At 38.3% G+C, this 23,320-nt stretch overlaps 1 protein-coding gene across 6 annotated transcripts in view; it reads left to right on the forward strand.

Moving 5' to 3' along the window:
• The window catches only part of DCLK1 (doublecortin like kinase 1), a 234,311-nt gene that overhangs the window by 164,957 nt on the left and 46,034 nt on the right, over window positions 1-23,320 (forward strand). For 3 of the 6 annotated variants that reach the window (NM_001257257.2, XM_015277804.4, XM_015277813.4), the window contains exons 6-8: window positions 3,723-3,817; window positions 20,817-20,901; window positions 22,228-22,336. In NM_001257257.2, the coding sequence (NP_001244186.1) occupies window positions 3,723-3,817; window positions 20,817-20,901; window positions 22,228-22,336 (289 nt within the window). Of the gene's footprint in view, window positions 1-2,657; window positions 2,799-3,722; window positions 3,818-9,557; window positions 14,428-20,816; window positions 20,902-22,227; window positions 22,337-23,320 lie in introns of those variants that run through there. The other 3 variants (XM_025150514.3, XM_015277819.4, XM_015277820.4) reach the window with 2 other exon arrangements.

Raw genomic sequence — 23,320 nt, forward strand, 5'->3', positions numbered from 1 at the left:
TACTGGACAGGAATGCAGTTTCAAACCAGAAAGCATTCAACCTAGAAATAGAGTTTGGGACAGTTCAGAAATACAGAAATGTTACAGATTTTATTCATTTTTGTTGCCATGTTATCTGATCATAAGCTGCATATGTGAGAAAGATGTCATGATTGTAAATGGAGTTGACAAAGGTGGTCACAATCAGTCCTACCTCTTCTTGTTCCACCGTATGTAATATCAACTCAGTTTACAAATTCAATATAATGATTTGTAAGAAACTAGAGTAGTTTATAGCCAGGAAGTTATAGGTGAGTAAATAAAGAAGTACAGCCCCTGCAGTGAACTGAGGAATTATGGGAAATTTCTATTTCTTCCTGGTTGCGATCTCTCTCTTAAGCATCATGTTAATTAGGAGTGATATAAATATATATCTCCACATGCATTAAGCACCCAGAAGACAGGCAACGTGATGTGTGCGGAGAGTTCATTCTGTCAGAACTCGAAGCCTAAGTAGAAAAATGGTTGGGATGACATGAGTTATGTCTGCTGTTAACGCAGAAGCATACAAACAGCTGGGAATAGATTCCACATCACCCAAATCCCATTTTGGGTTGACTCTAATGCAGAACCCATATGGCCTTCAGACATCAGAGTTTACTTCATGGAGTTCTGTGCTTGATATAAAATCCACCCAAATTGGTAGATGGAGAGAATTTTGCTTAGTCTCCAGTATATTCCAGTCCTTTAAGTGCTCGGGTTTGGATTCATCTTACCTGACTTTAGAAGTCTACACTGCAGTGGATACTTCAGGTACATGGCTCACCAGCTGTTTTAGTCACTTGGATGTTTAGTTGCTTGGAAGATGATACAACTCATGTTACAACAGCAAGCTGATTAAAATAAGATAGAAATTACTCCAGGAGTAAAATTTTACACTGTACATACCTAATGACTGGTAAAAACATTCATATCTCCAGAGCTAGTTGTCAACTCTAGAGTTTACTAAACACCTTTTCACAGGAAGTCCTTGTACAGTCACAAAAACCCTGATGTGCTTTTTATGTATTTTGCATCTTTGTATTTTGGACATGGGGAAGAAAGTGAGCACATTCAGATCTCCTGAAGACTCAATCCATTAACTGTCCTCTTGATTTCACACGTTACTGACATCTAACACCACCACAACAGCTTTCATCATTTCCATTTCAAAAATATACTCTTGAGGAAAGCATTGGAGCTTAGCCTAAGCACTCTGGACAATATGGTGATGGCAAGTGAGTGGTTTTTAGAGTTTATGATACTTTCTTTTTTTATCTAAAGTACATACTCACCAACATGGTACATGTGGGAAACGCATCGAGTCAAATGCACCATTGGATCTATTTGTTTGGTTCAGTTGGTAGCCTCAAGTCTCTCTCTTTAAGAGAAGAAAAATAAGAAAATACAGTAGTAATGGGAAATAACTAACTGGGAGAAACTAATGATCAAGTGATGGCGAAGTCAATCCATAAGGAAAAGGAACTTGTGCCTGGTGTTAATGGATTTTATTAAAGTATATCTGTTGTCTTAAATTTTCTCTAAAATAGTAATTAAGCATAAGAAAATCTGCTGGGTTTAAACAGAAGGCAGAGCAGAAGTCTTACTACTGAGCAGTCTTGATATCTAGCTCTGTGTGAACTGCAGTAGTTGAACATTAGTTTCTTAAACAATAACAGATTTATTTAGAAGAAACGCTTCAGAACTTTAAAAGTTTGTGACTACAGAAAACTCTTTTTTGATGTTTTCCTGTATCCCTTTTCATAATTGTTTTCAGAAGTCCTGATTATAACTTCAGTTTTAGTTGTAGTCTATACTATTGGCCAGAGCTATGTGTGTTTTTCTTGCCGAAGTGACCTTCAGTGAATGTGTCCATCCATATGCATATGCTCCCCCACACATGCTTTGGACAAATTTGAATCAGTGCTGATATATACAAACCATTGTCTTCTGTACAAAGAGAGTTTGTAGCCTAGATGAGTGCAATGGTTTTCTGTAAAAGCATTCTATGTAAATACAGTTGCTATTTCTTGTTGTTGGTGTGGTTATACAAAGAAAGTGCACCTTTATCTTAAACAGTGCCTTGCACAAAATGATGTTGAGATCCAATCGCTTATAGCGCTTAATCACTATTTAGTAGTTGTGATTTATCACTCAGTGTGCTGTATTTTATTGATCCACGTAGTGTAGTAGGTATAGCTGTTTCTTCTTTATAATATATGGGCCCAGTGTTAGCCAGTGAGAGCAATGTATTATGTAAAAAGCAAGGAAAAAGCATTTAAAATACCTACTGTGTTATCCAAAGGAATTAGCATTTGCTAGATTGCCAGTCAGCCAAGGTTTTACAAGAGTTATTGTCATTTTGATTTCCAGATGAGTCATTTGGTATGTTGCCCCCAAAGGCACCTCGTTATGATTCAGTGCACAGCATATAAAATTGCTCAGGCTTTCGGGGCTCCATGGCAAGCGAGTGGGGGTTGTGGTGGCTCAGCGTTGTGAAGCAGCAGCTTTATGCTTAATTGACACCTTTGATGTAGCCCTAAGACAGCACCTGCACCTCCCACTGCTGCTCTGAAGACGTCAGCCTTACGCAGAAAAGGCTTCTGCTTATGAATCCTGCATCGCGTTCAGCTCACTCTGTGAGCAGCCCCAGCTATCCTTAACTAATCCCGTCGCTTCTCAGTTTTGCTACAGCTTGGCATAGCACAGAGCAGGAATTTTGCTGCTTGCTGTTGTCAGGTTAAACAGTCAGATTTTGTCCATGCTAGAACTCATAGAAGGTAAGTGAAATGCCTGGTTGATATCCTAGTATGTAAATATTCTCCAAAGACTCAGAATCTAGGAATCTAATTGTTGGTTCTTTTTTTCCTGATGCTGATAGCTTTGGACTGTGATATAACAACTGCTTGCTTAGAGAATATTTACAGAGATGTGTGATACATACTTGTTAGTGTTTCTACCAGTGCTTCAGTGTGAACATTATTGATAGTGATTACTTTGTGGTAGAATTCTGTCCTCTGCTGGTATTGTTTTGTTTATTTAATGGATAATGGCACAAGCATGAAAAGATGCTTCTACAATTATAAGCACTGGCATGTCTGAAGGAACTTATTTATTTGAGAAAGTGATGATGTGATGTATGTTAGACTTGAGATATTACATCAAATTTATTTGCACCTAGAAAGCCCTTCTGGGTTGAGTCTGAGGTGATGTTTGGGTCAGATAGTAATGCAGAAATCTCTTCAAATGGCTGAAGGACAGCTGACAGTTGGTTTGTTCTTTAAAGCAGAACTATTTTTTATTTCAGATGGGTTGTACTTGAAGCTCTAACTGAACAGAATGGAAAAGTTTAAATGCAGTAAATATCTGCTAAAGTTAACAAAGCACATTGCTCTCCATTGCTTTCAAGTGCAGGAACAATATTGGTGAAGAAAATATGATAGTGTTCTCAGTCATTGACTAAACAGCCTCTTCAGATTCATTATTTGCTTGCATCCTGTATGAAAAATGGCTTCATGAGCCAAAACTCTGAGGAAACGTTTATTTTGTGAATTACCTTATTTTATGCTTAAAACAAGGGGGAAAAAAAAAAAAAAGTTAAGCTGTTAAAAAAAGAGTGAGAGCAAATGAGATATCTTGATTTAACTATTTGTTTGCTTTTAATAATGCTTTGTATTTACTTTCTCAATTTAATGTCATTTTAGTGAATGGAACCCCTGGTAGCCAACTTTCTACTCCCCGCTCTGGGAAGTCTCCAAGCCCATCTCCCACCAGCCCAGGAAGCCTACGGAAACAGAGGGTAAGGAAATAAGGAAACTGATTTCTGAGAGTGGCCAGCACAGCCATTCTCATATCACCTTCTCCCCAGTGAAACCTTGTGTTTAGAGGCGTAGGGTGGAAGAGCCTGGCTTACAGTGCTTGTTGTGTTCGTACAACATTCTTAAGTGGGATACAACTGTTGTGTGTCTGTCCAAATGCTAAGTATGTTGGGGTTTGGTTTATTCTCAAGAGAACGTAGGGGATATCTTGCTCCTTTTTTCACAAAACTTTTTGTTTTTAATATCTTTTTCCAAACACTTCACAACTGAAAGGAAATACTCATGTTGTGGAAGACTTTTTTTTTCCTTCTAAATTTTCCACATGCATTATGTCACTTGCAAAACCTACAGACAGCTTTGATTTTGAAGTGAGGTAAAAGAATGTACTGTGGAATCTAGCTGTGGGTTAGCTGTGATACACAGCCTTGTGCAGTGAAGATATTATGAGTACCAAGGCAGCACAAGATTCATCAATCACTTTGCTGGACCAGAGTTGTTAGCAGCTGTAGCTTCCCACTACTGTTTTGCATTGTACAGAGAATCTACAGCATACCTAAGCATGCAGAATTATGGTAGTACGTATTTTACTGCTGTGATGACCTAACAGAATATTACTCGTTCAACCCAAAAGGCTCCATATGTTGATTTAATTATTGGTATTTGTTCAGAAGCAACGGGACAGATGTCTCTGTATCTTCTCTTCTGCTATTTTCTAAACTGTTCTCAATGAAAGCTTCCCTAAGGCAGTGCTCTATTTCTCAGGCTTCTGTTTATAAACACAGTTTGAACACATGACCTTTTATGCCTTTTCAGTTTTTAAGTTTCTCTCTAAATAAGTTATTACACACACAATAGACACTGCTTTACCTCAGGAGGCTTGGGCAGACCTGATTTCCTGAACACCCAGAACAGGAGTAGCTGAAGCATGGCACAGCTTCCTTCTGGCCTGTGTACCCTTCTTTCTGTTCCATGGATACCAGGGAACTGAGGGATTGCGCATGCTCATGTCTTATCCCAGGCTGCAGTACTGCCAGGGATTTCTGCTATGAATTCCTTATATGTTGGAAGCTGACTTGGAAGTACTCTGTGGTCTTGCAGTATAGAGATAGCCAGTGGGAGCAGCTTGAAACCACGAGGTAGCTGTGTGTCTCCTGGTACAGAGTAAAGATGCAGGTTGCAGATGGGTAAGTCAGTAGTGAAATCTTCTTGAATACATTTTCTTCTGTGCCCATTTGCTCCTAATCACATGGCTTGTTAATGAATCATTAATAAGTCACCGAAGAGGGAACAAAGTTCTAAATGAATTACACATTAGGGAAGTAAGGTTATCTCTTAAGATGGATGGTATCAGCGCACAGTGGATTTTCATCTGCTGTAAGACTGTCTCTTTTCATTAGTAACTTTCCAGAGCTCACTTCCCACCACTTACAATACTTTCTCCACACTGAAAAAATGTTCTTCTGTGAGCATTTGTGGATGTGTGTGGAAATCATGTGGTCTGCACCATCAGACACGTGGTGCATTGTTCCACAAAGTTTCTGACTTTGAAATGTGAAGAGTGAGGCAGATAGGCTTCTTTTTATGCAGGTTCCCTATGTGAAAGTGTAATAGGATCAGTATTATAAACAGCAGAGGGCTGTGTAGTGGTAACATAATCACATTGCTAAGTGTGTAGAAAACAAGTATTGAAATAAATTACAGGAGAGATAGGGTATTGTTAAAGAGTTGAATTATCTTCTCAGATATTCATATGCAGCCCCAGTGACCTCTGTAGGGGATCTTTTCTGAGCTTTGCTTGTCTGACTTTATTCTAGACCAAGAAATGGTAGCTGCAGAAACATGAAATACAGTCACATAAAAATACATTGGTATAGTATTATTTAGTTTACAAAAGAAAGTACTGAGGAGTTAAGGAATGCAAACTTTACACTTGCTCTGAGAATTTATATCTGCTCCTTTCATGTTTACCTTGTGAAGTGAATGAGCTGGAAGTCCAATGCAAAACCATCTGAGTGTGTCATTAAAGGTCATGATGTGTATTGCAATGACTAAATCAGCTGTATGAAAAACAGTGCTTAATAATCTAAATTTTCTTTAGCAATCTAAATAGCATTCTGTTTTGTTTTAGTGCCATCTTTTGTATGTACCTGTTAGAGTTTTCTTTAGTGGACATGTTATTTTTTGTACCATAATGTCAGAAATGAATTTTGAACCCAGGGCATTTTGCTTTGTCTTCAACCACAGGGCTGACTAGCCAGCTGCAGCAGTAAATCTGTTCCCTGGGAGGCTAACAGAGTCTTGGTATCACTGAAAAGGAGACTGATTTCACTGCCTTTCTTGCCCCCAGTGTTGGGAAGTGAGGTTTTACTGCCCTATGCCCAAAAGTTCTGGGGTTAAAGTTTATAGTGAGGTTTCTGGGTTTCCCTCTTAACGTGGAGTTCAAGAGAGCTGCTTCATTAGAACTGAAATAAGATGCTGAGACCTGGGAATGCTAGCTCAGCTCTGTAATTTGTTTTCTCTCCTTGTGTGGTTTGAGTGCCCTCATGCCATCAGATGCATGGGCTGTAGGAGCTGTTTAGTCCAACACAGCCTGATTCCCTTTGGTGTAAGCAATAGATCAGCTCTTTGGCATCCCCATCCAAGTGTTGCAAGGGAGTTGTAGCCTTGGCACTTCAGAATGCTCAGGGCTCTGGGCAGGTTGCCAATGTTTTTCCCGGGAAATACAGGTGAGAGGAAGGAAGTCATGCTTTTGAATCCCGAGGTATGAAATGGAAGTAACTGTGTGGACTAAGGGTTTGCTCCCTGTGAATAGTAAAAACCTACAGAAATAGTACAGATGGTAGAATTTTCTAAAGAAAATACTCCTTTTAATTATGAAATGCATTAGATAACTTAAAGTAGGGATCACTTCTCTTACTGACGTTTTGTCATTCACCCTTTAAAGAAGTCAATTCTGGCCTTTGACACAAGGCTTTTTATTGCTGTAAATTAAGCCAAGAATGCTGCTGTGATACATGTACTACGATCTTGAAAATGGTACGTTTGTACCCCTACTGATAAAATGTTAGACCCTCAAAAGCCAGAACATAGAAGATAAAAAGTTTCTTCCTTTCTCACTTGCATATGGCTGAGTTGTTTCCATAAATTCAGAAGTCAGTGGAAGTTGTGTATATAATCTCTGTTGAAATTCAGTCAATATTCAGTGAAGGCAAGAGTAATGTAGTAAAGATTAATGTAATACAAGGACTTGAAGGCGAACCAGGGATCGTGGTAACATTTATGTTTTTCAGCTTCTGAGTATTTAAACTTGCACCCTATGAACTATTGTGCTTTCTTACAGTTTAATTCTTTATTTTTAATAAGGAATTAAGATTCTTGGTCTTAAATGATTATGTACTCAGTTGTGTATTTCTAAAGAGGATGGAAATATCTCAAATTCAGATTTTTAACAGTTAAGGCACAAACAGTTACCATGCTGAACATAGTTATAGTTCCTGCCTCAACATAGTATGGTTAATGGCAAAGACTAAGAAATGATGGCATGGCAAAAACAATAAAAAATACACACAATAGCAGCCCCCTCCCCACAGCCCCCTCCCCATTTTATTTAACTCGTTTTTCAATAGTATATGAGACTGCTTTTCCAGTGTCTTGCAATCAGTGTTAGAATTTAAACTAGGGTGGAAAGGTTTTATATTTTGTATCTGATTTTACGGTTGCTTGCCATTATTTTAAACATTTGTTCTACAACCTACAGGATAAAAAAAAATAGATTTAAGGTACCTCTTGCCTAATTGAAGTAGTTGAATGTTATGGTATATAAAGATTTTTTTTTCAGTTTTCTGTGTCCAAGAAATCACACTAATTCAGCAAGTTTTGCCTTTTTATTTCTATATTCAAAGTAATGAATAGATTTTCCTCATATTTCTTAGAAGTACAGCTCTTCAACATAGTACAAGCAAGAACCGTTCCTGTAGGAAGGAAATCTTTAAAATGCTTTAAGTATTTAAAGCTATTTGGAAGGGCAGGAAGTACGATCCTGAAATCTCGTGCACGGTTTTTCTTGAAAACAACCATGTAGGTATGAAAGTAAACACAAAAATATTCCCCAGATATTAAAAGTCAGTTTTAAAAATGACTTCTTTGCAAATTCAGAATGCATTTTTTTTTTTATTCAGAGGAGTGAGCAGTCACTTAAAAGATGTCATTCCAAAGTTTGTCGTGTTGCTATCCATTTTTTTCTTTTTTCTGTACTGTATCTTAGGAACTCCAGAACTGTATGTGCTGAAAAGGACTTTTAGTCGTTAACTAGCTTGGAATGGGCTTGTCTGTTTGAAAGTCTTTTTTTTTTTTTCCCTAGATTGTTCAACCAAAAATAGAAACTTATTCAAGTCTTGATTTTCTAAAGCATGTAGCAGTGCCATGGCTTACTGTATGTACACGTGCCCATACAGAACAAGTGTTCAAGGGAACTAAAACCCATTCTAGGGAATTAAAATCCCTTTTGTGTCATGCATAGATCTGCATAGATCATGTAGAGACTTGTAAATTGGAAATTTGTAAAGAATTCATTCTAGGTAGCTTTTGTTTCATAGCACAGCATTTAGATAATGTTTTCTTCCCTCTCAGTTTTCTTCCCAGGATTGAAAAAGAACAAAGCCCCTAAGGCTGGCTCCATCAGCTTTCCCATTCCTATGCATTCTTGTATCTTGCAGGTCTTCCCAATGTTTTGTCTTGCATTAATTTTGTTTCGCTTTGTAAACACGTTCTGTATGTGAAGGATGCCAGAAATGCCTAAAAGTAGCAGTGCATGGCTGTGCTGGGGAGGCAGAGAACTGCCAGCCACATGGCTGCTCCACCTCTCCACCTCACCAGATAGGCTGAATTCACCTTAAAACAGTACTACTCCAGCCCATGCTGCCTCATGTTCAACCTTCTCTTCCATTCTGTGCTATTGTGTGCCTCAGAGAAGCTTTATGTACTATGTAGGTTGAGTAGGGTGATGCTTCATCCCCTGGCACCTCCAATGTTTGAGGATAATCTGATCAGTCAGAGGATGCTCAAAGTGGGTGTTGGAAAACTGAAGTGGATCCGTACACTCAGACTCTCTCTGCTGTCATGAGCTGGTTGCTTGGCTACCATCAGAAAGAGCCAGTGACTGGGGGATTTCATATGCTGTTTCTTTACTCACATACCCCAAAATGTGGAAGAGATCCCATTGTCGGTAATGGGTGGTGTTCGGTGCTAGCATTTGGAGCTCAAATGCTGCTGGAGCCATGCTGTATGACCAGTGAGTAGCAAGTTTTGATTACTTTGTAATAGAAGGTAAGCATTTGCTTTCCTACCACTTTGACAAAACAGCAAAAAGAGAAACAGAGTCTATTTGGGAAAAAAAAAGAAAGGTTAAATTCATACTGCCATGTTTTCAAAGGATTAGGAGTCTTCAGGAAAGCCAAATATTGCTTCAATAGCATTTAATAGGAAAGAATCAAAGGAAAAAATAATTGCCTCAGGGTGTTTTGTGCATTAAAACTCCAGCCATCTATTTGTTGATTAAAAATGAACTGTATGAAAATAAGGGGAAAAAAAAGATTCTATGGAAAATGTGTATTTTATGTTAAACAAGATCTTCTGGTCCACAGTATCAAAAAGATTGTAAAACAGTTGCAGTGCAACAAATCGATCACAATAAACAAATCTATACTGCACTTCATCTTACAGGACCTGTATCGCCCACTCTCTTCGGATGATTTGGATTCAGTAGGAGACTCAGTGTAAAAGAGAAAATGGAACAATGTTTATGGTTTGTGATTTGGTGAAGGTTTAACATTTTTAAAGAGAATAGCTGCTAATTTACAGTGATAGTGAATCACACAAAAGAGTTTTGCATATTTAATATTAAAAACGTCGGGCCAAATTAATTCTAGTATGCGGGGGTATTTTTGGCTTTACCACTGCATTTTAATGCAAGAATTTGTAATGAATGAGCCATTGAATGTGTCCATCAAATACAAAACAGCATTATGCACACTGTAAGCAGTGAAGATTGTATAAGGTGAATATAACGCACAAATCCATAGTGGGCACATTTATGAATAGCACTCTTTTTAGCATCTGAGGTACTGATTATATGTTCTGTTTTTAACATAGGTAACTTTATTCATTTGGATACGAACAGTTAACAAATGCTTTGCTTTTACCAGTGAGTGGGTAAAATGCAGAAAAGAAAAAGGCTGCCATATTAAGCTGCTTGTACCACACTCTCTGCTCCCAATGCAAACACTTCAATCTCATTCCTTTCCAAGTTTAGTCTTTTTGGCTATGTGAAAAGAAGGGGAAGAAATCCTTTGTGCCCACAGAACAGAAAGTAGATGCTTTCAGATCAGTGTTAAAGTTTGCCTTACATTTCGATGAGGGTAAACAGACAAGTGGTCACAGGCAATGTGAATGTTTTCCCTTACAAGGGCAGCTAATGCTGATCATCCTTCTGTTGCAAGTAAATGTGGACACATTTCTAAAGAGGAAATCTGTGGGCCTGCAAGCTACCAGCGCAGTGTGACACACGTGATGACACCTTTTGGTAAACTGCATTTTGCCTGAGAAACTACTGATTATTTTCACTTATGTTAAGGACAAGAACATTTTCTGTCCTTCATTTGCTGCAGGAAGACGTTTGATGTCATTTTCGAATGAAAGCATACAGAAATTGTGGTACTGTAAATCATCCTCCTATCGACCTAATTTCTCTGTTTGCATCATTTCTAGATGTGGTCATTTTGTACAGCATGAATATGCAAAACTCCTTTAGTGTTAAAGTAGGTCATGCATTATAACCAGATGCTTAACAAATATCTACTAATTTTATTTGTTTTCTGCTGCTTTATCACGAAATACTTAGTCAACTACTTTAGTTTACTTAATAGCAATATTTCTCATTGTATGTTGCATATTAACGTTAGTATTTATCTGTTGTACTTAAGCCTAGAGTGTACTGACGACACACTTTTACTGTTTTACACATCTCCTTTTAGTACCTTAATTACTAATGATTTAAGAATTAGAAATTAATGTTATTTTGATCCTCAACAAAAGTCTATAGAGATTATATTTTTGATCTACTTAGCGATGATTTAATATATTTTGAAAGCAGGAAAATGTACTTATTAGAATAAAGTGGTTAGCTGCCACATGCCAACTTTTAAATACAGTGAAATAATAAAATTCATAATAAAATTCAGCATCTGGGAAATGTTGTCATGTGACATTGTGGCTTCACTGTATCATTATCGTTTTCTTTATGGAGAATATTCACAAAAATAAATGAAAGGGCAGCAGAATACAAAACTTACCTTCTCTGTTTTCAATACTTGGTTCCAGTATCACCTGGAGAGACAGTCATTGCTCTGGTAGGTTTGCTGAAGCAGTTAGATCATTCCATTTTGAAACGCATGTTTTGCCATTCCTGCTTCAGAGTTCAGATTTAAAACCAGCAGTAGGAACAGTCTCCCTCACATACTCCAACATAGGGCTGTCCTGTTCTCCTGAAAACATTCACAGCTGTGAAGTTACTTGCATTTTTGCCTGTTATGAGGGAATGTCTTAGTGAAATGTATTACTTCATCCCAAGAAACCTGCATACGGTTGAGGTGCATTGGGATCAGCTTCCAAAAGCTCGAAGAACTCCACTAGACTGAACAAAATGCTTACCGACTTTTTGCAAATTGCTTTTCCTGTAAAGAAAATAAATTCCAGGAATTTTATTTTTTCCTCTCCTCCCCATTATAGACTACTGCTGCTTAAGGCAGTTTATTAAGAATGTTTGTTCTGCGTAAAGAGCCCAGATTGCCAGCAAATGGGAATGGTGCGGCTTTGCCTAGCTGTGGAAAAGAAAAATGGGCCTTATATCAGTAATTGTTATCATAGCAAGTTTTCCATCAGGACTCTTGCAAAGACTACGCTAGTCCATTGCATTTAATCATTTCAACATATGACTTGTATTAAGGGGCTATTCAGGGGCAATACATATCATTAATATTTCATTTAAGGAATGAAAGTCCCTTAGAGATTGAAAAGGTACACTGTTTATAGGCTTTGAGATCCCTTTTGTGTGGAATGTAATTCCCATTATACATGAGCAGAAATGAAATGTTTCTTTTGAGCAAGACCAGGAGGTTTCAGTTTATTGGTGAAACTGAAATTGTTTCATGATGCTGTAGTTCTGCTTGCAGCAGCACAGGTTTTAGTTTGTCCTTAGATTTTATCAGCTGCATTAAATAACAGAATAGCTCAAGTAACTTTATAGTGTTTGTACCTCTTATAGTTCTCTGTACGCTGCATTATTTGTGCCTACTATCAGGTGATTATGATGTAGCTAAAGAGCCTTGTATAGCTTGTGAATGCTTTGCTTCCCTTTGAGCTTTTTGAATACTTGTGATAATTCCCCTAATGCTTTCTGCAATTTTCTGGATTATTTGTAACCTCTTTTCTTTTTCTTTTATGCAACAAACAGTTCATATGTGAAGCACAGAATGTGTGTGTGTACATCTGTGCACACGCACACAAATACATAGACTAACGGCTTTCAAATTGATGCACAGTTATGTCACATTTGTGACTTGTTTGAATTAATGTTTGGGGAAAATATGTGATGGGAAGATGTTCAGCTGGTGGGAATCGCTTCAGCTCTATCGAAGGCGATGAAGCTGTACCGATCTGTCCATGCTGAGCAGTTCCCCCTAGGAATCCTGAACAATGTTAAGAGATCTCACGTACAAACAAGGGCTTGGTTCCATTCTCTTTTGAGCTGGTGGCAAAAACGTGATGGACTTCAAGGTGGGAATGATAAGACCCTATGCACAAAGTATATATACACAGACAGAAGATTAATCATAAAATTGAAATGGTATTATTTAGACAAGATCAGACCTTTATCTCCTTGTGAGCTGCACTGTTCTGCGGTGTAATTACGTGTACGATATTATTTGCTTTTTGTTGTTGTTGTTGAAATCATTGAAATGGTTAACATCACTATCCATTGTGAAAATTGCTTTTCAGTTCTTAACATAATTCAGGGACAGCACATTATATTTGGTTATTTTCCCTTCAAGCCATTTTCACAGTCTGTAAAACGAAAACTCTGAGGAATTAATATTGTGAACATGGATGTGTAAGAAGGGATACGTCATATTAAATCTCCTTGAAGAACACGTGGGTTGAGATTTTTTTGGCTTAACATTTGAAATAAAAAAGGTTGTTTGCTTTTACAGTTTTGTATTTCACCCTGCAATGTGAACTTTATGTAGTACAGTATGTTATGGAAAATGGTTTTGGACTCTAAAAGTTAAAATGAATTAACAGTCATAGAGAACAGAATACCTGATCAACCCAAATTGCTACTTCTGTCAAAAATTGTAGAAAACTAAATGGACAAAAAATTGTTATGGTGCTAAATTACCTCATCACTTGATGAATGCTTGGATTAATGTTGTCTGTGCTATCTGGTATCCACTTAATGGTATACAGCCTACTGCAAGATTGCTCTTAGTTTAATCTTCACTTTCAGTTCATCTGTTAGTGATGGCATGAGATCTTGCAACCCTTGAGCGATAAAGAGAAAAATGACCTTATGTTACTCAGCCAGCAGTGGTTTTACAGTGGTTAAAAGCGAGCAATGGTTGTCGCACTCTTCTGAAATGGGTGTGATGCCTCCCAGGCAAATGCCTCTGTTCAAAAACTGTCATTCTGAGCTGTGTTTGCCATAGTACACCTTTGGGCTGGCTTCTTTTGCCTGTTTGACAGTGCACCTGATTTTTTGGGTGCCCTAGCTCCCCACCAAAGTCAGTGGCTATGTAGATACATGGGTTGTGTACGCACAGTTGATAGAAGGGTTAAAAACACACGCAGTGCACGCATACACATCTGTATGCATTTTAAGTGTCTGTATTTCTGCATGTTCATTATATTCAAATTTGCTTAAATTAACCCTCAACAGTGAAGTATGAAAAAAGATATATTGTTTTCAGCGTGTACTTGTTGTCTGACGTTATATGAGGTAAATAGTTTGTGGTTTGCCCTGCAGTACAGTGTTTTGGGATTTGAGCTGTAGTGAAAGAGGAGCTACCAATGTTTGTGCTAAGGTCTCTTTGTTTTGTTAGTTGCACTATGATCTTGTAAATATTGGCACATTTCCAACATAAGCTTAAGATTTTACAAAGTTACGCATACAATTATTTTTTTTAAGAAAAGTGCTTGGATATTTGCTTTTTAAAATATACCATTCTTTTTTTTTTTTTTTTTTTTTTTTTTTTTTGTATTGATGTGATGCAGGAAACCAAAAAGATAGCTGTTGATTTATCAGCAAGAAAAAAAAAAAAAAGGTAAAACTTGCAAAAATAAATGCCGATGAATGTTTTATTTCATATAATAACAGCTGAAGAAAGTCACCTTCACTTTTGTGCCATTGTTTCATCATACTGTGTTGTACTTGTGTTTCATATTTGACCATGTCATCCCGGTTGCAATTCGTTGTTTCGCTAGATTTAACATTACTGTAGATTATTGTAAGTGATGTAATAAATATATTTAAAAAATACACACTGCTCAGTGAGTTTATTTTGGAAACATGATTAACAGGCTTTAAAAAAATACTTACCATTGGTCTTGCACGTTCATATTGGATCAGCATTGTCCATCTGACAGTTCACATAGTCTAAGCATATGGGATTCATGCATCCTGGTGGGTTCCTTTTAATGGTAGATGCATTCAGTGCTTTTTTAGATAATAAACTCTGGGCCCTGGTATGTAGATGTAAGAGATCCTTCAAGGAAGAATTTGTTTTTCAATGGGTCTTTTGGAGACAGTAAATATACCTGCTTTGAATTGTGTATGGGTAAGTTTGTGTGCATGTGATGGGGTAGGTTTGAAGTATTAAGTGGGAAACCAGTATACTGTATCCAAAGCAGGGCACCAGCTCCTGCTGGCAGCTGAGCTGTAGCAGCACTCCTCTTAAGCAATAGAAAAACAGGCCCGTAAAAAGCTAAGAGTACTGAAACACACTCACTGCGATTAATATAAGTTCCTTGTTTTGTTGATACAGCTTCCCACTCTTTAACATATATATATTTATATGTTTATATATATATACATATCCATTCATTTAAAATATTCGTTCATTTTGTTTGGTGGGGGCAGGGGAAGAGACCTTACAGTTTCTGACATATCGTCCTGCCAATCTGCCACTGACATCCAAACACTCTCCTAGAGGGATCTGGGGGCCCAGTACAAATTCTACTTCTGAAACCCTCCTGCTTACTATTAAATAAGTCTGCCAGGAAAGTCATGCAGACACAGAAAGGAAAAAGCGCCATAGAAGGGAGGAATACTGGAAGCAAATAAGTGTCTGTCTAGCAAGTAACAGTTCAGAATATCAGAAGAGTTTTCAGAATATAATTCATATAGTTAAAAGAAGAGGTGATTGTGCTGTGTCCTTAATTAAGTGCAAAAAATAAGAACCTCCTTTGACTGCAATTTGAATTTTTATATCATTTTCAAGTGGGAAATTGTACCTATGTAGAGCTTTAGAAAAGGAAAAAATAATCCTACACATTGCACTACAGCACATGGAACTTTCATATTAAGCATGGTATGGATACAGGAATGCTAGGTCAACTTCCAATACCTCAAATATGCTACATACATTGTTTTTAGATCATCAGTCATTTATCGAGGGTACGAAAGCTTGAGCGAGCCTACAGTCTGAATTACAGCTTCACTCTGAAAGCAGCTGTTAGGAACTAGCAGAGGTTAGATGCAAGTTTACCACTGAATACCATGTAGAGAACTCCAGGTCCCTCGATCCCTTGAAGAAAAGAAACAAGCTCATGAGTGATTATTACTTGGCTGTTCACATTTATCTCTTTTGCAAGCTGTGTAATTCCTGAATTGCATAAATGAAAAAGTTATCATTTCCCTATGTAAGGTCTTTTTTAAATCAACGGTGTAACAGCGCAGTGCAGGATATAGAACTGTGGATAAGTAGCAGATTTGCGTATCTTTTTTAATTGTTCCTTTCCAGATGAAGCAGTTCACAAATAAATGTGGATCTGGTGTGTCAGTTTAGTGCAGCATCCGAATTTCCAAAGAAAATGGTTTCGCCATTTTTCTTTCTATATATGGAATTCCATTGGCTTCTGATCTTTCAGCAAGAAGATCGAGGACTTGACGTTTCTCCACGAATTTTTGCCAGCCCTGCAGTGATTACATGAAAACTTTTTCCCCCTCTCAACTGGCTGGGCCAAAAAATGTAAGCAATTAAACAAAGGAAAATCAAAAACATTTTTTGCTGGATAAAGTTGGGAGATGATAGAGCTTCAGTGTAACCCTTTGCTTCTCCGTGAATCGACCAGTAAAAAAACGGAGTTTGTCTCCCAAAATTTACATCTGGATATTTTTCTACACTAACTTAACTCTGTTTAACCTTTTGTTTTCTGGAGAGGTACCATTTTGTTGTATTACTTTTTGCTTAACACAGCCACATATTACAGGAATCTGGGGAGTCTTAGGTCCTACCTGCTCTGTACAACTGTATTTTACTGCTAGCCATGATGGTCTTAGGCTAAGTAGCTGCCTGTGTCAGGAATTCATGACAGCTGCCACGCAAAGGTTATTTATAACCTGACTGAACACTAGGATGGGTTCCAAAAGAGGTGAGCTTGGTTGCTCAGCTGATTTTTTTTGTCTATGATTTTATTTATACTTACTGATATGAACTTTTAGCTTAAGCACACTGACACACATAGCTTTTTCTCTTCCCAGGTTTTTTTTTTAATTCTGTAGAGTTCTCAGGAATAGGGAAAAACATAGGAAGCACTGTTTAAATACATTAATAATTCCCTTAGCCTGGGCCTCATTCCTGAATTTACACATTTTTTACTAATTTTAATCTTCATTAATGTCATTGCTAAAAGAGCATAACTCTGCATGAGTTCCAAACGAAGCTTTACACCTGTGTGAATTTCTGTTACTCACATTTCATCCAGATGCTTCCTTCATGCCATGAAAATACAAAGGAATCTATTGTTGGGAGAGCTTGTAGGCTCCATATGTGCTAATAAAGGTTTTGAGAGGTTTGGAAAAATATAATGCAGTGTTTGGTTTTTAAGATTCAGGAATCTGAATTGCATAATCAAAGTTCCTTAGGCATACTTGTTTAAGTTTCCTCTTGTAATTGCTGATTCTGATAGTCTGCAAGAATGATTTCTGCTGTTGAGTTGAAATGTGGTTTTGAGATTAATTTAGGACAAAGGTGAGTATGGGGAGAGAAAAATTGCAATAACATTTATTTTACTGCCTTTTTTCATGGATTTAGCACAGTTTCCACTGAGATACAAGCTATTCACAAAACAGTTGCTAAATAAATCTCCCAGTGAGACATGGATGAAACTCTAGAGCTCTAATGTTTCCATTCACATCAATGAGAAGTGTGGTGTGTTGGCCATCTGTTATATAAACCCGAATAGGATCTGAAATCCTTACACCAAAGACCTGATTTTTTTATGCCATCGCTTTTATGGAGGTGTGCCATAAAACTGAGCATGTGCTGGCAACCTGTGCAAATGAACCCCTTTAAATCTGGGTAAAAGCGATGACATTTCAAGCACCTCAGCATGTCTTAAAATTAAAACAGCTAATTGCATTAAGGTCTGTGTGTTGAAGAGATTATACCATTGCTTAGAGTTTGTTTTTTCCTCCCATCTGTAATATCCCTAATGGGGTCCACAGCTGTGAGAGCAGCAGTGTGCACGACAGACTGCCGCACGATTGGCAAGCCAACTGGAAGGAACACCAAGACCCACAAGGATTGCTGGACCCGGAGGGCTTTCAGCTTGTGAGAACAACGAGCTAATTAAAGTCTAAATAAACGAAATGTCCTTCTAGCTTAAGTAAAGATAAATAAATAAGTGCCTGTGTGTTGTTCCAGGGGGCTGAATAAAGACTAAAATTCTCGTGTGTCATGTTTACCTCGCAACATCTCTTTTAATTGTGAAAGGTCCATGAGTAAACGTGCTGAGTATATGCAAATGTACAGTTCATGCTTTCTTTTCATCTGTTGTTTTAATAGGAGGGGTTCAGCAAAGGTAATAAAATATATGCTTTCTTTATGTTCTTCACTTTGCTTAAAAATGAAGTTTCAGAAACCCAGTGTGTATATTTATCCGCTGTCTTAGCTGCTGTGCTCTCTCTATGGGTGAGCTGTGCTGCTCTCACACTTGTGCTTGCACACAGCTCCCACTGAAGGTGCTCTGTGCTTTGGTTGCAGACCAATGGTACAGTGTATGCACTCTGTTCTGTCATTTTAGCATGCCCACACTGACGGAGTGATGCAAACACAGCAGCAATAATAATAATAAAAAATAGGGGCACATAAGAATTGATCTCATGCTGATGATTTATTTTCTTTAAATTTTCCTTGGACACATGTGCTTGCTAAACCTGGGCTAGATACATATTTAGGGAACTATAGCTAAGATACTTAGAAGTGAGTTCAATTATTTCACTTGTATGTAGGCCATTAAGACTGTTGCAAGCACAACACTTGCTGAAGTGCTTTGCTGAAATGGGACCTTGAAGGAATCTCACTGTGGAAGGACTGAGTTGCAATTCTCAGCTAAACCAGAGCTTGAGGATCCTTGAGAAATTAGGTCTCCAAATAGAAATCTGGCTCTCTGTAGGTGCCCGTTCTGAGAAAATGTGGCCACCAAGCTATGCCCAGGTTTTAACATCTCCCATTCTCATAAACCAGAACACCGAGTCTGAGAATCTGTAAGGAAACATCAAATTGCCAAAGAAAGCTGCAGAGGGGTACAGGCAGCAGTGCTTATCCTAACATTGACTGGAAAATGTAATTTCACCATTTAAAATGCAGAATCTGAATAGGATGCTTTGAGAATCTGTTGAAAATCTGGCACTGACCTTTTTGCGTGGTACCCTTTAAGTATAAAGTTTCATTCTGATTGTGCACGTAACAAATACTGAACGTTGTAATTCCTTTAGGAAAATGCTGTGGAGTGGAAAAAAGAAGTAAGAAATTGGATGTCTGGTCTATGAAAGCAAACAGAAACAGCAAAATGAGTAGAGAAAGCATGTTTCTTCTGCTAATTTTACAAGCAGGAGTGTAAAGTAAACAATTCTCTGTGATTATGTGTATAGAAACAATGAAGTTCGAGTGTGACTTCTCCAACTCTGAGAGTTCATAGCATTTTCCTGTTTCCTTGATCCTCATCTGCCCATTTATTCAAAAACGGACCAGAGGTAAGTTGTCACTGAGATGTGTAGCGGAATTTAACACAGGAATGGCACATACATAAACATGTCCTAATCATGAGATGAGGGCAGCTGGGTCTGAGTGAACTACATAAAACCAGTCTGTTGTCAGGAGGCAGCAGAAGTAGTCCAAAAAGTGATTAATGCAATTTTTGATTCTAGTCAAAGTTCAGAAGAAATGTTTGGATGGATGAAAAGAACGAGCTGGGCTTGATTAAAAGGAAAAAAAAAAAAAAAAAGGAAAAAAAAAACAGGCCAAGAATCTTTTGGTAGATGGGCTGCGCAAGCTCTGAGGATTACTTAGTGAAAAATAGGCTGAGTCCAGCCTTTGTCTAAACCATCTGACCTTAATCTACTGCGGGAGAAATTAGAAGTAAGTCTTTTCAAATGGTCTCAGCGCACTGGCCAGCTCCTAACGCTGCTAACTCATTCACCCTGGCTCTGTGCTCTGCAAATTACTCAGCTGCTTGCTGCGCTGTTAGTTGCTCTTGCCACAGTTGTCTGCTGTGCTGCGCGACAGCAGATGGGATGGGTCTGAAGGAGCTGTGTTAGATTTGTAAAGAGGACTGACACTCTGATTTGGGGCATGTAGATACCTTGCAAAACTAGACACTGTTCTGAGGTGTTATCTGCATGTAGTACAGGCTACAGTTTGTGAAATAGAGTGCAGTGCTCTGTAACCTTTCAGCATGCAAACTATGTGAACCCAAGAAAGCTTTAGCCTTGGAAATCGCCTGAATATTTCTAACTCAATTTGCAACACGAGCACCCGAAAAAGTGCTCCTTTTTCCTCCAACTTTAAAGGACCATCGTTACATTTGTATGATTGTTATGCATAAAAATTTAGGGTGACATCAAGTCTGTCTTGTGTCTCTGTATAGTTTCATCCATCCAGATGTGTGATGAAGCAGTCTTCCTGAGGTGCATAGCTAGATGTTGTAGTAACCGATGGACAGAGATGGCTTCCCTCGTGTGATGCTGCCAGCTGTATTTTTGTCATCCAGCTGTGTGGGTCGAGATCACCTTCTGGAGGCAGAAGAGACCTTCCTCTCCCCATCAGTTGTATAGCAAACTTAGACACTCAGTGTACGAGGGCTTAACTTCAAGGTGCAGACTCATGCCTCAAGATGACTATATCCCATCACTTTATTTTCAGAATATCGAACATTATTTGCCCTGATATTTTATTTTCTCCGTAATTTTTTGTAATGATTGCTCCTTTCTGGAACCCGACTGAAGAGGACTTCGCCAGAGGGGGATTTGCAAAATGAGGAATTGTTCCCGTAACAAAAAGCCAACTTCAGTCAAAGCAGATGTTTGTCCTTTGGTGCCTGCTAGGTTAACAATTGCTGATAAAACACTTCCCTGCCTGCAGAGGGCACACAGCTCCTCCGTTTTCCCCACAAAAAAAAATGTCTGTGGAGTAGGGAGAATCTAATGAACAACACAAAAGCATTGCCCCACAGAATGAATTCGGGATGCCTACATTTAAATGGGGCATCAAAGGTGGAAACCTTCAGTAGAAAAATTGGACAAATATCTGCATATCAGTCTGCAAAAGTAAATGGATACTTTATATACAGAACAGCTGGGACGTGCTGTGAGTATTGGTGCTCCTTAACAATCATCTGTTTTCATTTGTGTCTCTCCATTTCCAGAGCTCCCAACACAGTGGCTCCTCTACCTCATTAGCATCCACCAAAGTTTGCAGCTCTATGGATGAAAATGATGGACCTGCAGAAGGTAACATTTGAAGACTGACATTTCAAAGCAGTCGATGTAGTGATAACAGCAGCTGTGTAGGAAATGAGTCATCCTTCCTGCCAGAGAAAGTGGGAGCATCGCAGTCTGGATGACTCCCAGTTAGGAGGCTCGTCAGCCTTGACAGCAGTTCAGGTTCACTCCAGACCACATCTGATCTGAACATCCCTATTCAGAGGAGTTTCTGGTACTGGATACTGTCGTTCTGCAGGTGACCCGGTGCTGACTGGCTTCTTTCACTTTGCTTTTGTCCCATCTGTCATTGTTCTAAAGAGCATACGGTGATCTTGGGCCTTTGCTGAGCAATGGCCAGTCCCTTAGGGCTTTGACCAAGCTGGATGAGGCATAGTGTCTGCTCTAGTACTGCCAGTTCACATGCACTTATAAGTGTGTATGGTGTTCTCTGACAGTAACTCTTCATGCTGCCTATGAATACGAGCAAACTCAGCCCCCATATAACATTCACTTTTAATACTAAACTGGAGCAAAGAACAGAAAAATAGATAGTTAAAAGGCTTCAGGAGTGTAAATTCAAGTCACATTTCTGAGTTGATTTTTTGTACGTTGTGGTATTTATATAGTAGCTTGTATCAGCTGCAATTTACTGCCAGCTTTTAGAGGCATGTTAGGTATCTGTAACACTCTATTTCAAATACATTTTAAAATAATAGTACATGAATGAGCACTAAAACACATGAAACTACAAACTTTTCTTATGCTCAGGCACTGCGTAATGCAATTTTACCTAAACATCTGGTGCCCAGGTTGCATGTGAGGTAGTATTATTGAGAACATTTGTTTAAAACCTAAATATTTAATATTGGGGGAGGGGAAGAACTAGCACTTAGCACATGAGGAGTTTTATGGATGTCTCAGTTTACAGGATGTAATAAAATAAGTGCTTGAGTGTTGGACTTCTTTGGTACATATATTTAATCATGCTGTGTCAAGGAGTTCCAAACCTTTTTGGAGGTTGGTCTGCGCTTGTGCAGTTCACAGAGGCCTTTTCATAATTAAAAAAATACAGTTTTGGTTTTGTCCTGGGGGCATATTGCAGTGGGAATGGTAAACTATGTAACATTGGAATGGTGGTATGTTTGAGCCCCCATAAGTCTTATTTTTCCTTACTGTATCTGTGTGAAACCTGTTGAGTATATACAATGTCAGCAGCATGGTTTCACTGTACAGTAAGTGAGATACTGACTCTGAATGGTTTCCAGGCTCCTAAACCGTAGCCTTAAATGCATGTTATGTGCAACATCTGTGTTTCCTTCACTAACAATAAAAATGTACTAATGATTCTTTCAGAAGTGTTGGAGGAAGGTTTCCAGGTTCCAGCATCAATAGCAGAACGATATAAAGTTGGAAGGACTATAGGAGATGGAAATTTTGCTATTGTGAAGGAGTGTATAGAAAGGTGAGAAGGATAATTTGCTTATTACTGTAAAAGCAATCATTAATGTCATGCCTTTCCTAGATCATGTCTTTCTTTATTCGTAGAATATAGGACGTGTGGAATAAGGTAATGTCTCAATGCCAGATGGAAAAACTAGACTAATGCTCTCTCATGTGAAAAGAGAGTGAGTCCAAGGACAATCTATAAATTCAATTTTTTGTGGGTTTTGTGTTTTTTTTTTCTACTGCACACAACATAATTTTACCCATTCTTTGTGTTGTATTTTTCCTGCTTCACTGAAATAACATCTTTTCTTGCACAATATTCTTGCGACTTGCCATTTGTGGTAGGCCGATGAAACATTTTACATGTAGGAGCATTCTGTAAAGATGTTAGGAAGCTTTGTGTGCAGTTTAGTGGTTATGGAAAGCACAAAAAGCTGGCTTCAGAATCATCTACTCTAACATCTGATGCTGAAGAGTAACCTCTTTCATTTCTTTGATAGAACGTGCATCTATCTCCTGCTTGTTTTGTAGTGAGGTCAACATATAATTTCCTCAGTGCTCTTCAGTTAGAAGGGGAGAACAGTTGCCCTTGACGACGAACTGTTAGACTAATTTTAAGCATCCGGTCTACGTTAGAGAAGTCACAAGTCACTTCTAATGTCTAGGTTGCTGAAGGTGGCCAGGTCGACCAGTTCAGGTGTCAGCTACTGGATTTGTTCAGATGAATCTTGCCCACTGTGTTTGAACTGAGCCAAACCACCATTTTGAGTGTAAAAAAGAGAACAAAAGACAGAAATGCTAAGTAGAACTGCAGGTGCTTCTTGGTGGTATTGTTAAATAAATAGAGAATTCGGAAATCACATAAATGTGAATTTAATCCTAGAGAGTAAGTGAAGGGTAGATCTTGTGGCAGATGATGATAAATTACCTTGGCTTGGAAAAAGACAGGTCCCAGTCTGTATATGAAAGTGGCAAGTTGGAGATTGTTAAGGTAGCTCTC

This window comes from Gallus gallus, chromosome 1 (genome assembly GCF_016699485.2).
Source record: "Gallus gallus isolate bGalGal1 chromosome 1, bGalGal1.mat.broiler.GRCg7b, whole genome shotgun sequence".
Lineage (NCBI taxonomy): Eukaryota > Metazoa > Chordata > Aves > Galliformes > Phasianidae > Gallus > Gallus gallus.